The sequence below is a fragment of the Salvia hispanica genome, chromosome 4 (genome assembly GCF_023119035.1).
Source record: "Salvia hispanica cultivar TCC Black 2014 chromosome 4, UniMelb_Shisp_WGS_1.0, whole genome shotgun sequence".
Classification (NCBI taxonomy): domain Eukaryota; kingdom Viridiplantae; phylum Streptophyta; class Magnoliopsida; order Lamiales; family Lamiaceae; genus Salvia; species Salvia hispanica.
Genome location: NC_062968.1, coordinates 49,694,060 through 49,709,499, shown reverse-complemented (window position 1 = coordinate 49,709,499; position 15,440 = coordinate 49,694,060). Strand labels below are relative to the sequence as shown.

The following is a 15,440-nucleotide window of genomic DNA, read 5'->3' as shown; positions in this document are numbered from 1 at the left end:
TTTACTATGTTTGAAAACAAGTACTTTGAATTAACTTAATCAAAATCAGTTTTAAGTTAATCTTTCAGCATTGAGTGGAGAAAAATGTTTTAAATTAATGTTCAAATTTTAAACAATTTTTAATTAAGCAATTACAAAATATCAATCCACGAAATATTTCGAGCTAAAACTAAAGTTTAATTTAATATTTTTTTATAACAACAAGAATATATTCAAGTAGAAAGTTAGTTCTTCAGGATGGGTAAAATATATAAAAATAAATTAATAAAGTAAGAATTGCGTTACAAGGCTCTCAACGGATAGTGGATTTATTGCCCATCAGAACCGTAGGATCAATCAAGATCCAACGGATTAAATTCGAAGCTGAAGAATATGACCGTTGTTGCGAAAGCAGTACTTATTTTACATCGCCCGCTCTCGTAGAATACTTTTCTTTTCCATTGACGCTCTTCCATCACCGACCACGCTCTCAGAGAAAATAGATTTCCAGAGAGATAAGGCCGAGTGTAGTTTTTTGCATTGTGGCGACGGATAACGCCGAAGAAGGAGGAGAGACGCGCAGCGGCCGTCTCGGAGTGCTTCTGTCATCGTTTTGGGCCAGTCTTGGAGGGGTTTTCGCCGTCCGTGAAGAAGAAATCGAAATCGAAAGCGAAGAAGAAGAAGAATTAGATTTGGAGATGGCTTCAAGAATTGTTGCTCCTGAGCAACGCATAGGTATGTAATACAAGAGCCCTAATCATTAGTATTTTTTTTCCTTTCCGAGTCATTTTGTTTCCTCTTATTACTGTTTTGAATCTGTGTTTTTTCTTAGTGTTCTTTTGAAATTAGGTTTTGATCATTTTTTTTATCTTAATCTATTTGGAGTACTTTTCAATGTGATTGGGAGGGATGATGATAGGCTATTACATATTTACACTCTGTTTCAGTTTGATTATTGAGTTAGATTTGGGTGGATGGGTCTTGAACACTTTGTATGTCGTTGGAAATGTATGAAATTGTGATATGCCGCTTATGCTGAAGTGTGTCAAAGAATACATCTTTTCTTTCTTTAATTTGATGAGTAATCCTACAAGCATTATTCTTAATTTGGTCATCAGTTGGAGGAGGGAAGCAGAAGAATCCTCAGCCAGAAGCGAGGAATCGGAGGGTCTTGAGAGACATCGGAAACTTGGTTCCGGCGCCTCTAGCCGAAGGCAAGCCACATAATCAGATCACCCGTCCTATAACTAGGAGATTCGGTGCTCAGCTCTTGGAAAATGGCCAAGCCCAAGCCTGCAAGGCAAGACCTGAAAATTATGTCTAAATGATGCTTTGTTTCCTCTATCTAAACCCACAACTAATTCTTGTTGATCATCTGCAGAAACAGCAGCCAGAAAATGCCAATGTTTTAGTGGGAAAAGATGGTGCTGCAAAAGCTAATAAAGCAGCCGTAAATCGGAAGGAAGGTGTTGCTGTTGTTAAGCCAAAGAATGATGCTGTGCTAGCCATAGATCCTGACTGCAAAAATGGTGCTAAACTGAGGGAGGCACCCCCGAAGAAGTCTGCTAAAAGTCTCACTGCAATCCTTACTGCTCGAAGCAAGGTGAGGCCTAGCCAATTCTACTTGAGAAATTTTGCATCAACATCATATTGTGAACTTGTTCTAACGATATTGGTTTGTTCTAGGCTGCTTCTGGACTGACAACAAGGCCAAAACATCTGATAGACATCGATGCAGTTGATGCGGATAACGAATTGGCAGCAGTGGAGTATGTAGAAGACATGTACAGTTTCTATAAGGAAACAGAGGTGTGCAAATACATACTATTTGGTTTGATCATCATCATGGCCCCTCCTTGCTTGTTTGTGTAACGAATTTCAATCCTTTATCTTATTCAGGAAGATGGGAGAGTTCATGATTACATCGATTCACAGCCAGAGGTGAACTCTAAAATGAGAGGCATTCTGGTTGACTGGTTGATTGAAGTTCACAGGAAGTTTGAACTGGTGCCTGAGAGCCTCTACCTCACTATCAACATAGTGGACCGGTTTCTTGCAGTGAAGGCCGTCCCGAGAAGGGAACTTCAGTTGGCTGGCATAAGCGCGATGCTGATTGCTTGCAAGTACGAGGAGATATGGGCTCCGGAGGTGAGCGACTTCATAGCCATATCGGATAATGCTTATGTGAGGGAGCAAGTGCTGATCATGGAGAAGGTCATTCTTGGGAAGCTCGGGTGGTACCTGACTGTTCCAACTCCGTACGTGTTTCTTGTTCGATACATCAAAGCATCCGTCCCTGCTGATAAGGAGGTAAATTCAGATTCATTCATCAAAACAAATTTCCACATACTTTTGCAGTTGAAGAATGCATGTGATTACTGAATATTTGCCTACTTTGTTGTAGGTGGAGAACATGACATTCTTCTATGCTGAGCTTGGTTTGATGAGTTACACGACAATCATAGAGCACAGCTCTTCGAAGATTGCAGCCTCTGCTGTATATGCTGCACGCTGTGCGCTTAACAGGAGCCCTTGGTGGACTGAGACGCTGGAGCATCACACTGGCTACTCTGAGGATCAGTTGATGTATGTGTCAATGATCCCTCTTCTCTTTCCATATTATGCATGTACTAATTGATTTTCGACGTGGTATATTCAGGGCGTGCGCGAAGATGCTAGTGAGTTTCCATTTCGGAGCAGCGGGGAACAAGCTCAAGGCTGTGTATAAAAAATACCTAAATCCAGAAAGAGGAGCTGTGGCTCTCATTCCTCCATCATCTGCTCTCATCTGCTGCTTTTAGTAAATAGAGGCGTTTACTATATAATTCAATGTTTGAAGTCAATTTTAGAGATCATTTGACTAGCATGATCTCTCCCTACCTACTCAATCTACTGATGAACTAATTCAATTTTAGTACTTTTTTTTTATTTTTCTGTATGGAATCAAAATCAGTTTTACGGACTAACTTTTATTTTTATAATAACGAGTAACTAAAAAATATACTTTCAACCATATGATCAAATAATTTTTAAGGATTAAAAAATTAAATGATAAAATAAAAAAAAGAATTTATTTCATCAAAATAAATAGTAGTAGTAGTCATAATTGAATTACTATTTTTATCCATCCTATTGCTTTGAATTCATAAAATTTTCTTATTTCCCCTCAACTGAGACCGTCACAGGCCACTATTAATAATTCTCCTTTACTAAATTAGGAAAAAAAAACTGGTTGTTCACACGTAAACTATCATAATTTTAATTTGTGAAATTAAAATTATCAATAATATTTTTTAATATATTAAAATCAATTATATATATAAATCAAAATGAAAAACATTAAACGTGCGTAAAATGAGAATGATCTTCATATAAGAAACCCAAAGGTATATAGCATATCATTCCTCTGCCAAAATATTAACAGTGATGAATAAATAAATAATTTCCACAATTAACATCTAATGTGTTATTAAAGGATAGTATAATAAGAAATTTAATATTAACAGTGATGAATAAATAAATAATTTCCACAATTAACATCTAATATGTGTTATTAAAGGATAGTATAATAAGAAATTTACTCCCTCATTTCCTTAAAATTGGATCATATTTTCCAGACGGACGTCTCACCAATTCTATTTAAGAAATTCTTTAATATTTTAAGAATAGTTCAATCAGATCTTCTTTTTATCTTTGTTTCCTACTCCTATTAGAGAAGGAGGAAGTATTAATTAACCATATTTAGGCAAATAAAAAACCGTACTTTCCCAATTCGCTATTGGTTTATCTTGAACTACTTTCTTCCTTACAATTATTTCTCTGCACAAACCACCGCAGATCGCCGCTCCTCGCCATTACCCCGCTCCGCATCTCGCGACATTCCCCCATACTTTTTTTATCTTACACCGCCAAAAAAGCTCCTTTTTTTTGTGAATTTTCGAAGGTTAACACCCTTCTTCCCCGAATTAATTGAACCCTAATTTCAATGCTCTTTTTTCTGGGTACACGATTTAACTGCAATTTTTGGTAGTACCGCTTAATTGTATCCCGAAACCATAATCTGATTGTGTTTTTACTTTGAAGAATCAAGAACAAATTCGGGTTACGAGAAATGGCGATAGCGGCGCCGGAGCAGCTAAACACCACAGAAATTCCTGCTTGGGGCTCTCGAAGTGTTGATTGCTTCGAGAAATTGGAGCAGATTGGCGAAGGAACTTATGGGTACATTAATTTCCTTAGATTTCCTTGCTATGGTGATATTTCCTCGAGAAATTTCACTCCAAGTGGGAAAAACTAGTGTGAAGCATGGATTTTTTCAATGAGGCATGAATCTTTCATGTGATTCTCAAGGATTGAGCTATCTATGCTCAAATGTTCTTAAATTTGCTATATGATATACAACTATTCAATGACGTGTCTTTAGACAGTAATGTGGATGGTTGTCTTGTTTGGGGTGGACGACAATGGATATTTGTGACCTTTGTCTAAAAAGTTCATACTATATGGGTACAAAATTATATGATCGGATGACCTAGTTTTAGGAGTTGGGTTGTTTCTTTTACTACCTAAGGTGGGAAATTGTACTTGCAGACAAGTTTACATGGCAAGAGAAATCAAAACAGGGGAAATTGTTGCTTTGAAGAAGATACGGATGGACAATGAAAGAGAAGGGGTATGCTTTTCAGCTTGGTCTGTTGATGCCTGATGGTTTAGATTATTGGTTCTGTTTGAACTGATTCCTATTATTATGTCGAAGGATGACTCTAATTGTCTTTACATCAAGTAGAGATCCCAGGATATGGTTATTAATTTCCCCACATATGCCTGCAGTTCCCCATAACAGCCATCCGTGAAATTAAAATATTAAAGAAACTTCACCACGAAAATGTCATCAAGCTAAAAGAAATCGTCACCTCTACTGGTAATCTTATGTTTTTCCTTTCCTTTTCCTAGATTATATGTCAATAAATTCTCTATGCCCCACATTTTTGGAGTTTTTATATCTGTCTTTCGTATTATGTATCCAGGTCCTGAGAAGGATGAGCCACCTGCACCAGGTAAACCTTCACAGTTTTGACTGTATATGATGTATACTTCTTGTTAAACCTACTTAGAGGATGTGAGGAGATACATGAAGTTTGTTCTGCTGTATCTTTCAAGGCTGATAGCTTGCATATTCACTTCTTGATTCTCCAGATGGTAACAAGTACAGAGGTGGGATTTATATGGTCTTTGAGTACATGGACCATGATTTAACTGGCCTTGCTGATCGTCCTGGAATGAGATTCTCAGTGCCGCAGATTAAGGTATTGGAATGGGTGTAATATAGTGGAAGAATATTTAGTTTATTGGCATTTCAGATACGAGTGACAATCAGATGAATGATTTTCATTTTCTCCCTCTTCTTCAGTGCTATATGAGACAGCTTTTGACAGGGCTGCACTACTGTCATGTAAATCAAGTGCTTCACCGTGATATTAAAGGTCTACACTTAAAATACTAATTTAACTAAAGTTACTTTCTGTGTTTTATGCTAATATTGTGTTTTGTGTTGCAGGTTCAAATCTTCTGATAGACAATGAAGGAAACTTGAAACTTGCAGACTTTGGTCTTGCCCGGTCATTTTCAAGTGATCATAATGCTAACCTTACAAATCGTGTGATTACTTTGTGGTATAGGTAAGATATGGCATCTATATGATCTAATATTATCAGCTAGTTTTTAGATACATGTCTGTATTTAATTAGTAATCTGCTCAATACTTTAGGCCCCCAGAGTTGCTGCTTGGCACCACGAAGTATGGCCCTGCTGTGGATATGTGGTCAGTGGGTTGCATATTTGCTGAGCTTCTTAATGGGAAACCAGTATTTCCCGGGAAAGATGAGGTAGTTTATGTTCACTATCATCTAAATACTGATGTCAATTTGAAGGGGGTTTCAAAAGTGGGATTTCGATCTGGATATTGCAAATATGGCGTCTAAGTTAATGTGCGGATTATCATCCACCTCATTGAGAGAAGTTAGGAGCTGTGAGATAAATTGATAGTTTTCTAGACGTTAGTTTATCTTTTTCTTTTACATCTCTGTTATATCTTCCTAATGTGGTTTTGTTTTCTACTGTAGCCGGAACAATTAAATAAAATATTCGACATCTGTGGCACTCCCAGCGAGGAAATCTGGCCTGGAGTCTCAAAGATTCCTTGGTATAACAATTTCAAACCTAGTAGAGTTATTAAAAGACGACTTAGAGAGCACTTCAGACAGTAAGTTATTGGCACTTGGCTCTTTTTATTTGCATCTTGCCACTGTAAATGAACACATGAATGATGAATTTGTTGTTTCTAGCTTTGACCGGCATGCATTGGATTTATTGGACAAGATGTTGACTCTTGATCCATCTCAGGTATACCTGATTGAGTTCTTTATTCTGTACTTCTTATCTCATACCTCTTTTTCTCCCCTAAGAATAGAATATCTTACTTTTGTCAGTTTTGATACCTGTTCTTGCAGTAGCTTGCATATTCAGTCTGCTCATTTCATATACATTCTACTATAGGATTTTGATAGAGTCTAGCAATGCCGTTTTTACAAAGCAATTGAGGATTTCTCTTTACATTCATATTTTGACAGTTATTCTTCCCCTTTATTCTTTTTGAATGAAGAGAATATCAGCAAAGGATGCTCTCGATGCTGAGTACTTCTGGACAGATCCATTACCTTGTGATCCGAAAAGGTTTGATCTTCAAAACTTTTCCTTCTGTTTTTTATTTGTAGAGGCTTTAGAGTTTTGATTTGTCTGTCCTCACATATGTTTGAAATGTGAATCTATCCATCAGTTTGCCCAAGTATGAATCTTCCCACGAGTTCCAAACAAAGAAAAAGCGCCAGCAACAGCGCCAGCATGAAGAAAACTCAAAGCGCCAGAAGCTACAACACAATCAGCAGCATTCGCGACTCCCACCAATTCAGCAGTCTGGGCACGCGCATGCTCAGATGCGAGCAGGTCAAAATCCACCTGCGCATGGTGGACAGCCTCAGGTAGCCGGAGGACCTGGCCATCATTATGGTAAGCCACGGCCTTCAGCTGGGCCAGGAAGATACCCACCAGGTGGAAATCCTTCTGGAAACTACAACCATCCCAATCGTGGTCAAGGTAGCGGAGGTTATGGCACAGGAGCATATCCACCTCAAGGGCGCGCTCCCCCATATGGCTCTAGCGCCATGCCCGGTGCTGCCCCTCGAGGCCCTAATTACCCCCATGGCGCTCCTCCATATGGGACTTCAGCTGCAGGGCGTGGCAGCTCGAACATCATGTCTGGGAATCGCAACCAGCAATACAATTGGCAGCAATAATGTATTGCATTTGCATGATGACCTCTAAGTGTGCTTTATGAGGTTGTGTAATTGTGGAGGAATGTATCTCTTCCAGGGTGTATGATTAAAACCTAATTACATGATAAGGTTGTATGATAGAGGACATGACTTGTATAATTGTGGAGGAATGTATCTCTCTATTTTGTAAGGTGTTTAGGATTTGTGATATCGAAATTGTTCTTTACTTAAAATTTTCTTCTAAAGATGCGTTTATTGTTATCTGCATTCAAGTTAAGATATCACAAAATGGACAACCTGCCCCTAAAAAATTCAAATCAAGTAAATAAATAAATATTAAATAGAGGATTTCATGACAAAATGGATACATTATAATCTAGTTTGAAAGGAATTAGGCCGGCATGCTACAACAAGAAATATAGCTCCAAGAAAGATTACATCAGAAGACAAATAAATAATCCAGAGAAAAGACAATAGTAAAATTCGAGAAAGGTCATAAAGAAATTTTTCTTTCTAGCTTTACGTGAGTGTTTAGTCAACTTTAGAGGGGAAATCTTATTTCTAAGAGATTACAAAGGTGTTTGGTACAGATACACTTACTAGTATTATACCACTAAGCAGTTGAAAGTGGGGAGCACTGAGCACTTAAGTTTTGTCTAAACATTATGAAAATGAACAGAATATCTTGTTGCCTTGGAGTGATCAGCCTATGGGGAAAACCACATAGAATTAGTAGTCTTGTTGTCCAGTTATGTCACACTCACAAACACAAAAGAAGACGAATTGCCGCCCAATCATTACTCTATAAAAGTTCTCAGTCCTATTTTGGAGTAGCAAAGCAAAGCAATGCATAAGCTTATTGCACACCTCTTCTCCTTGCTCCTCTCCTCCACACTTTGCAATGCCAATCAGCAGACTCATCTTTTGAGAGCTACAAGACCACACAGTTTCTCTGTTTCCGGTTCTTGGCTACAGCGCGAAAGAGATGCATTTGTTGCACCTCAAGATGGACTAATGCAAGCAGACAAGATCACTCAGCTGCCAGGGCAGCCTCATGGTGTGGATTTTGATCACTATGCAGGTTATGTTACAGTTAAGCCCCAGGCAGGAAGAGCGCTGTTTTACTATTTTGTCGAGTCTCCAACAAATTCTTCCACCAAACCTCTGGTCTTGTGGCTAAATGGAGGTAGAGAAAGCTTCAAAATTTTCAAGTAATATGTTAACTAGGACTTGAAAATGAAGCTAACGCATTGCACCCTAGATATAGCTCATTAGAGCTTTCTTGCATTTGCTTCGGTGACAAAATGAAATGTATTGACTCCTATAACTTAATCACAAGGCCCTGGATGTTCATCTTTTGGATATGGAGCCATGGAGGAATTGGGACCTTTCAGAGTGAGCAGTGACGGGACAACTCTATTCAGAAACAACTATGCATGGAACAATGGTGAGTGGCTGAGTTTTTTCAAACTCCCAAATTGCATAAAATTTTAATGCAGACTTAGGAAACTTTTTGAAGCTGTGTTGTTATTTACATTATCAATATTTTGAAGTGATTATGAGTGGAATTTTGTAGTGGCGAATGTGATCTTCTTGGATTCGCCTGCTGGTGTTGGCTTCTCATATTCAAACACAACTGCTGACTACAACAACACTGGTGACACGAGCACTGCCACAGATGCCTACACATTTATAGTGAACTGGCTCGAGAGGTTCCCTCAGTACAAAACCCGGGATTTCTACATTACTGGGGAGAGCTACGCCGGTCATTATGTGCCTCAGTTAGCAAATACTATATTGCTCAGAAACAACAACAGCAACAGTCCAACTGTTATCAATCTAAAGGGTGTTGCTGTATGTTCATATTGCTCAAGTTTTTATCTTTTAATTTCAATATTTAAGTCAATACTCAATCAATTCTTTAATCCTATCAGATAGGGAATGCATTGATAGACGATGCGAGCATGTCAGCAGGGTTCTATGATCATATCTGGACGCATGCCTTGATCTCAGATGAGATACACACAAAAATCTTCAATTCTTGTGACTTCGCAAATAATTTAGCTTCTGATCAGTGCTATGATTACGTGGAGAAGTCCTTTAAAGAGCTTGGGAACATTGACATCAACAACATCTATGCACCAATCTGTTTGCAACACATGCTTAAGAAGGGCTCAAGTGATTCTGTAGTAAACCCCTAGTACCAATTTATATATGGTCTGAGTTTGTTTCCTGCTGCATATATAAGGGAATACCCTTTTCTATCTTTCAACAGGGCGAACAGGTTAACAACTTCGATCCCTGCTCGGATGTGTATGTTAAGTATTACTTGAATACTCCTCAAGTCCAAGATGCCCTCCATGTGAAGCCCACAGCTTGGGACTTCTGCAGGTGACCAAATTTGCACATGCTAAAAGGAAAAAGGCAGATTATGTGGATACCGTTGATGTTGTTGTATGAAGCTTACTTGTTAGATTTGTGCAGAACCTTTGATAACTGGACAGATTGGGAAAGTAGTGTTTTGCCAACAATTGAGAATCTAATGGCAAGTGGGCTGAGAGTGTGGCTGTACAGGCAAGCATATATGCATAAACTGTGTTGAGTGTGAGTGATAGATATAGAAGAAATGGATTATTCTAACTAGAACATGCTGCATTGCAGTGGAGACATAGATGCGAATGTACCAGTTACAACCACAAGGTATGCAATTAACAGGCTAAAGCTTCCAATCGAGACTGCTTGGCGCCCGTGGTACTTTGAGAATGAGGTAAGAATCATACAGTTTTCTTTTGCAGTCTCAAATAACCTAGGTGTTGTAAAAAAATGCATATAAGTCAGCACAATAAGTAGTTCTTGGTAGTTTTGAGCAACCGTGGGATTTGGAATTGGGAGAGTTGAGTTAATCTGTTTCCAACTGTCCCATTCATTCACCTAAAAGAGCAAACAATCTGCACAATTTCCTATTCATTCATCAAGGTTGCATTACTGAAGTACTATATCTAAGAATTTGTGAAACCGTGACAGGTTGGAGGGTATGTGGTGGGATACAAAGGGCTGACATTAGCAACGGTGAGAGGAGCTGGTCATCAAGTTCCCAGCTACCAGCCTCAGAGGGCACTCCTCATGTTTACCTCCTTTCTTCAAGGAATTCTACCTCCTTCCTCATAATAGTGTATTGCAAACTCAAATGTAACACACTACCACCATTTAACAAATTCAAACCTTTTGTCACCATTGAATTAGAAATACCAGATAACAGATAACAACAATCTTATATCACATTATCAGTAGTTATATAACGCAGAATATCCTAAACAAAACTCCAGTACAAGAAATGTAAAAGATAATCATTAGTTCTCCTCTTCTTTCGCCTATTATCCCTGTCACTTTCACTCTCGCTTGACTCGGAACTTGATGATCCCGATCCATCCAAATCAGAACTAGAACCAGAAGTATCAAATTTAGAATCATTAGTTTCTCCTCCTCTTCTTTCGCCTATTATCCCTGTCGCTTTCACTCTCGCTTGACTCCGAACTTGATGATCCCGATCCATCCGAATCAGAACCAGAACTATCAGATTCAGAATCAGACTCCGGTACAGCCTTTTGTTGTTGCATGATGAGCCGAGGCATGTTCTTGAGATATTCCCGCAGGTTTTCTGTGATCCCACCAAGCCCAATGGAAGTGAAGAAGTTAATAGCAAACCTAGTGTTTTTCGGATTGTCTTTGGGAAAAATGGACTCAAATGAGTCTTGCATGCCAGGATCGGTTAGGCGTTCATTTAGTAAGCGAATGCCCAAGTGTTCTGACAATTCCTGCAACAGAAAACCCATAGAATTTGAGGTTTGACATTTAGAGAAGAGGGCTAGACAACATAAGCAAAAAACATGTAGGTGGTTAACGAAATGAAAAGGGCACAAGTGCATGGACGGTTCATGTACTCTTAAAACATAGTATTTGTTTGATGTTTCAGTAAAATTTCTTTCTTGATATATTATGTTGGGAGTACACATGAACTAGAAACACAATATATCAATAATATGCAACAGTAAACTTAGTAAAACCCTGTCTAAACTGCTGCAGTTACAGCACAGGAAAATATTATTAAAATGAGAGCATAAAATGATTAACACGAGGTAAGGCTTTCAAGATGTTAAAGGACGAATTGAGAATACTAAGAGACCAGTACCTGGAAAAGAATCTTAATGAAGATTCGAGATGAAGAAGTAGTATCCTCTTCTGTCAACCGTATATATGCCAAAACGTGCCAGGGCAATGCATCCGTGCCAAGTAAATGTGCAAAGAACTTTGCAACATTGCGCAACTTATTGGTCTCCAGCCGGTGAATCATCGAGTACTGCTGGACAAAGCACTTCTCAAAATTCTCCTGATGGATTCGGTTTATCATACAAAACCTCTGGCCAAGAAGTCCATAGTAGCGAAGATACGTCCTCTCCTGGCTGCAACACTCCAAAAGCATGATGCACAGTTCCATCTGGACAGGAAAAACCAATCACAGGAAACACATTAAACAACAAGCTCATGGTGTAAATTAATAGCTCATCATACCAATCAGCAAGAACCAATAAATAGCAAGGTCTTGTTCAAGTTCAACCAGAGAGAAAAAATATCTCGCACGAGATTGTGATACTCACCTCCTGACCAGGCTCTAATTTGATCTTTAATAATTTATGCCCTGCTTCTTCAAAATCAACGCTGGACATAATTGTCAAGTAGATAGTTCTCCGAAGATTAACCAAGTTTGTCTCAGTCTCATCCTTAATTTTCATTTGTTCTTCGTCCTCTTCATCGTCATCATCTTCATCATCATCATTGTCACCTGAATCTGAATCTGAGGCTAAATCTGAATCTGCTTCTTCATCAGAGTCTTCACCTAGTATTTGCTTCTTTAGGTCTTCATACTTCTTCTCGTTCTCCACAAACTGGGGATCCGGCCGAAAAATATCTGCAATGGAAATATATTAGCTGCACTGAATTTTAGAAGAAGACAGAAGTCAAGTCAGTCCCAACCACGCTATACCTAAAGTGTTTTCAGCATTTATCTCATCCAAAAGAGAAACTTCATGAGTCAATTGGTCTTCCTGCTCCACTAGGTCCAGTTCTGGACGGACAGCAGGGTACCCCTACATCAGGTGGCATTAATAGGTTAAGATTTAACACATAAAAAGAATCATGTTAAGAAGAAAAAAAAATAACAAATTAAGTTTTCCTATTCTGCTAAAAATGAAGCTCACCTGAAACTTTGCTTTTCGTAATGCAAAGAGGCCTTCTATCAAGAACTGTACACGCTTATCTATTTCCCCTTCATGGAGAATTCCACGGAATCGCTCAAAGATACCTGTGAAATTGAAAAGCCACAGTATTTCAGAAAGTGGCAATGGAGCTGTCACAAGAGAGAGGAGGGGAGATTCTGCGAATCACCAAATGAAATGTGAAATCTATGTTTGCTTAAACAAATCAACATCCACACAAGTGCACACACAAAAAGATAAGTCATGCAAGTCATATCTACTTTTCTTAAAACAGATCTTCTGCACCGCCCATATTCACTCGCAGACAAGAGAGCATAGCAGTGTGAAAATTTCAGTAAATACATTTCAACACCACAACAACAGCTTTCTGGTAAGGAGATGGTCAGATTTATCGATGGAAAAGTAAACATAAAAAGGAAATTAATCCTAAACCCTAAACCTAAAACAGATCTTCTCCACTGCAGGTTCACTCATAAACAAGAAAGTATATCTATTAGCAGCGTGTAAATTTCAGTTAATTCAAAATTTGACACCACAACAGCCCAAGAGATTATCAGAGTTACAGCAACTTATAGATGGAAAAATAACATAAAAAGAATGAATCATCTCAGAACAAGTTAGGAATAATGCAGGTCAAAAGAGCAGTGTCATAGATCCAATTAATCCAATTTCAGAGCGAATATTTTTATGAAAATTTCCCCCTAGCTTCTACTATCAGAAACTGAAATACTCATTGAAAGGACAAAGAATAACCTAACTTGTGACTTCAGATCCATCAGAAGCTCTAATACTAGAGATCAAAGTTACTCCTGAATAACAACAATAGTGGCCAGAGTGCCATACTCACCATGCAATCCTCTGGGGGAAAGATCCTGCAGCAAGGATCCACATTCCGTAACAAAGCCGACAGCTACTTCAACACTATCATCGGTGGGCTTCTCCAGAAGCAATGTCAGCAGCTCAAGAGCAATAAGCTCATGAACTATCTGCTGGTTCACCAGGTGAGCTATAAATTTGACAGCTGCAAGTAGTTGTGGCTGCCACAAGATTTTCACCAATAATACACAAATTAAGTATAGGTTACAAATATCAAGGAGCTTATAAGTCGTATCAAAAGAATTTAAGATACAAACCTTGTCATTGCGTTTATATGCCCTCTGTAGCTGTAGTATGATCCTCCGCAACAAAAGATCCCCAACTTCAGGGAACTTTGTATTGACCACAGAAACCAAAGCTGCAAATACATCAGTGAATCCTGGAGAGGCCATTTGAGACTTCATACAGGATCGACAAAACAGACCCCGCCCTCGTATCAGATTTTCAGCAAACAGCTCCGGGATGATGTTCTTGATGTTCGTGGCATTCACTTTGTTCACCAATCCATTGATGCTCTTCCTCAGGGCGTCCCAGGTCATTCTTTGATATTCGAGGCTGCTTTTATCCTCGATTTCCTTCAGCATTCTAGCCAACTTAAATGGAGGAACGTACACTCCACCACTCCTTCCCATATTTGCCACCGGGTCAACAGCAACAGCAACATTCCCATCCCCCTTTGTTTTCAAATCCACAGTTTCACTCCTCTCATTCTTAGAGCTCTTATACCTATCAGCATTCTCGTCATGTCTCCTATCGCTATCCCTTCTATCACCATTCTCGACATGCCCCCTCTCTCGCTCTCTATCCCTTCTATCATCTCTGTCTCGCCCTCTATTTCTTCTATCCCCTCTTTCTCTCTCACGATCCCTTCTATCATCTCTTTCCCTCTCTCTATCGGTTGGCCGCTCTTTCCGGTCATCTCTTTCTCTATCCTCTTTCCTGTCATCCTCCCGGGCCCTGTATTCTCCTTCTTCTTCCTCCTCATCGCCCGAGTCCCGTCGCCTTATCCTATCACTCTCCGAATCTCGACCGCGCTTCCTGGCACTCCTTTTATCATCTCCAGCATCATCACGTCGAGGTTTTTCACCTTTCCTGCTCTTACGCTCAATCTCGTCAGACCTCCTATCATCAGAGTCACGACGCGATTTTCTCTCAGATGCCAAATCATCTCTCCTACTCTTCCTACGCTCAGGATCCGAATCCTTATCATCTTCCCTACTTGTGCCCTCCAAATCTAGATTGGTTTTCCTCCTTTCTCTCTCCTCATCGTCGCTACTGCTAGAATCATTGCGACGCCTCCGAGCCATTGAATGTGCCGACGAGATATAGAGGAAGTGAGATTTGAAAGCAAAGGCTTCTTCTACATAAACCCTAGATTGCTTTTGCCCCTAACAGATTAATTTTCTACTTTATGTAATAAGCAAATAAAATAATGTAAATTCTTCTACTCAAAAGCGCACATATATATAGGCATGCTACGATTCAAAATAAAGCTCTAATTGGACATATTATAATTACGGAAAAATTAATTGCTTGCGTTTCTAAAAAGTACAAATCTTGCACTGCCTTAGTTTTTGTTATTCTATATTCTAATTAAATTAAATATTTAATTAAAATTTTAAAATTACATAATTTAAATTCTATACTTACGTAACTGGAAATTATAATTAACATAAAGAGATAAAAAATATAAGCACACACATGAGAAAAATAGTACTCCTCCATATTTTAAAAATAGAAACTCCTTTCATTTTGGACCGTCTCTTAAAAATAGAAACTTTAGAATCTTTTTATTTTTTGACGTGACCCTACAATCCACTAAGGCCATCTCCAACCATTTACACCAAACTCAAATCCATTTTTGAGTATGGGTCACACCAAAAAGTACTTTTACTCCAATCATTTACTCCAAACTCAAACCCAAAAGAATATTCCATATTCTTATACTTTTTACACCTTATCAATATACCTACATATTTAT

General features: G+C 38.7%; 4 protein-coding genes across 6 annotated transcripts; 3 read left to right on the top strand and 1 right to left on the bottom strand.

Moving 5' to 3' along the window:
* Positions 1–447: 447 nt before the first annotated feature.
* Positions 448–2,907, top strand: LOC125222071 (G2/mitotic-specific cyclin S13-7-like). Its single transcript, XM_048124489.1, has 7 exons — positions 448–714; positions 1,098–1,279; positions 1,361–1,582; positions 1,666–1,788; positions 1,879–2,289; positions 2,384–2,565; positions 2,639–2,907. Exons 1-7 carry the CDS (start codon positions 678–680, stop codon positions 2,778–2,780), a joined length of 1,299 nt encoding a protein of 432 aa, XP_047980446.1. The 5' UTR covers positions 448–677; the 3' UTR covers positions 2,781–2,907.
* An 845-nt stretch (positions 2,908–3,752) lies between these two features.
* On the top strand, positions 3,753–7,518 carry LOC125222068 (cyclin-dependent kinase C-2-like). 2 transcript variants are annotated; one of them, XM_048124484.1, is made up of 13 exons: positions 3,753–3,922; positions 4,063–4,200; positions 4,570–4,651; positions 4,810–4,900; positions 5,007–5,036; positions 5,176–5,285; positions 5,390–5,462; positions 5,537–5,657; positions 5,747–5,864; positions 6,102–6,241; positions 6,324–6,381; positions 6,641–6,711; positions 6,815–7,518. In XM_048124484.1, exons 2-13 carry the CDS (start codon positions 4,091–4,093, stop codon positions 7,329–7,331), a joined length of 1,521 nt encoding a protein of 506 aa, XP_047980441.1. In that variant the 5' UTR covers positions 3,753–3,922; positions 4,063–4,090; the 3' UTR covers positions 7,332–7,518. The 2 variants fall into 2 exon arrangements, with proteins under 2 accessions (XP_047980441.1, XP_047980442.1); XM_048124485.1 differs by having other exon boundaries at positions 3,753–3,980.
* Positions 7,519–8,046: 528 nt separating this feature from the next.
* Positions 8,047–10,991, top strand: LOC125222069 (serine carboxypeptidase 1-like). 2 transcript variants are annotated; one of them, XM_048124488.1, is made up of 8 exons: positions 8,047–8,496; positions 8,650–8,757; positions 8,887–9,164; positions 9,245–9,496; positions 9,586–9,701; positions 9,795–9,884; positions 9,972–10,077; positions 10,335–10,991. In XM_048124488.1, exons 1-8 carry the CDS (start codon positions 8,157–8,159, stop codon positions 10,476–10,478), a joined length of 1,434 nt encoding a protein of 477 aa, XP_047980445.1. In that variant the 5' UTR covers positions 8,047–8,156; the 3' UTR covers positions 10,479–10,991. The 2 variants fall into 2 exon arrangements, with proteins under 2 accessions (XP_047980445.1, XP_047980443.1); XM_048124486.1 differs by having other exon boundaries at positions 9,245–9,499.
* LOC125222067 (pre-mRNA-splicing factor CWC22 homolog) lies at positions 10,517–14,871 on the bottom strand. The gene is made up of 7 exons (XM_048124483.1): positions 13,717–14,871; positions 13,431–13,620; positions 12,566–12,669; positions 12,352–12,454; positions 11,966–12,276; positions 11,500–11,805; positions 10,517–11,125 (listed from the first exon to the last, which is right to left on the bottom strand). Exons 1-7 carry the CDS (start codon positions 14,764–14,766, stop codon positions 10,781–10,783), a joined length of 2,409 nt encoding a protein of 802 aa, XP_047980440.1. The 5' UTR covers positions 14,767–14,871; the 3' UTR covers positions 10,517–10,780.
* Between the last annotated feature and the right edge of the window lie 569 nt (positions 14,872–15,440).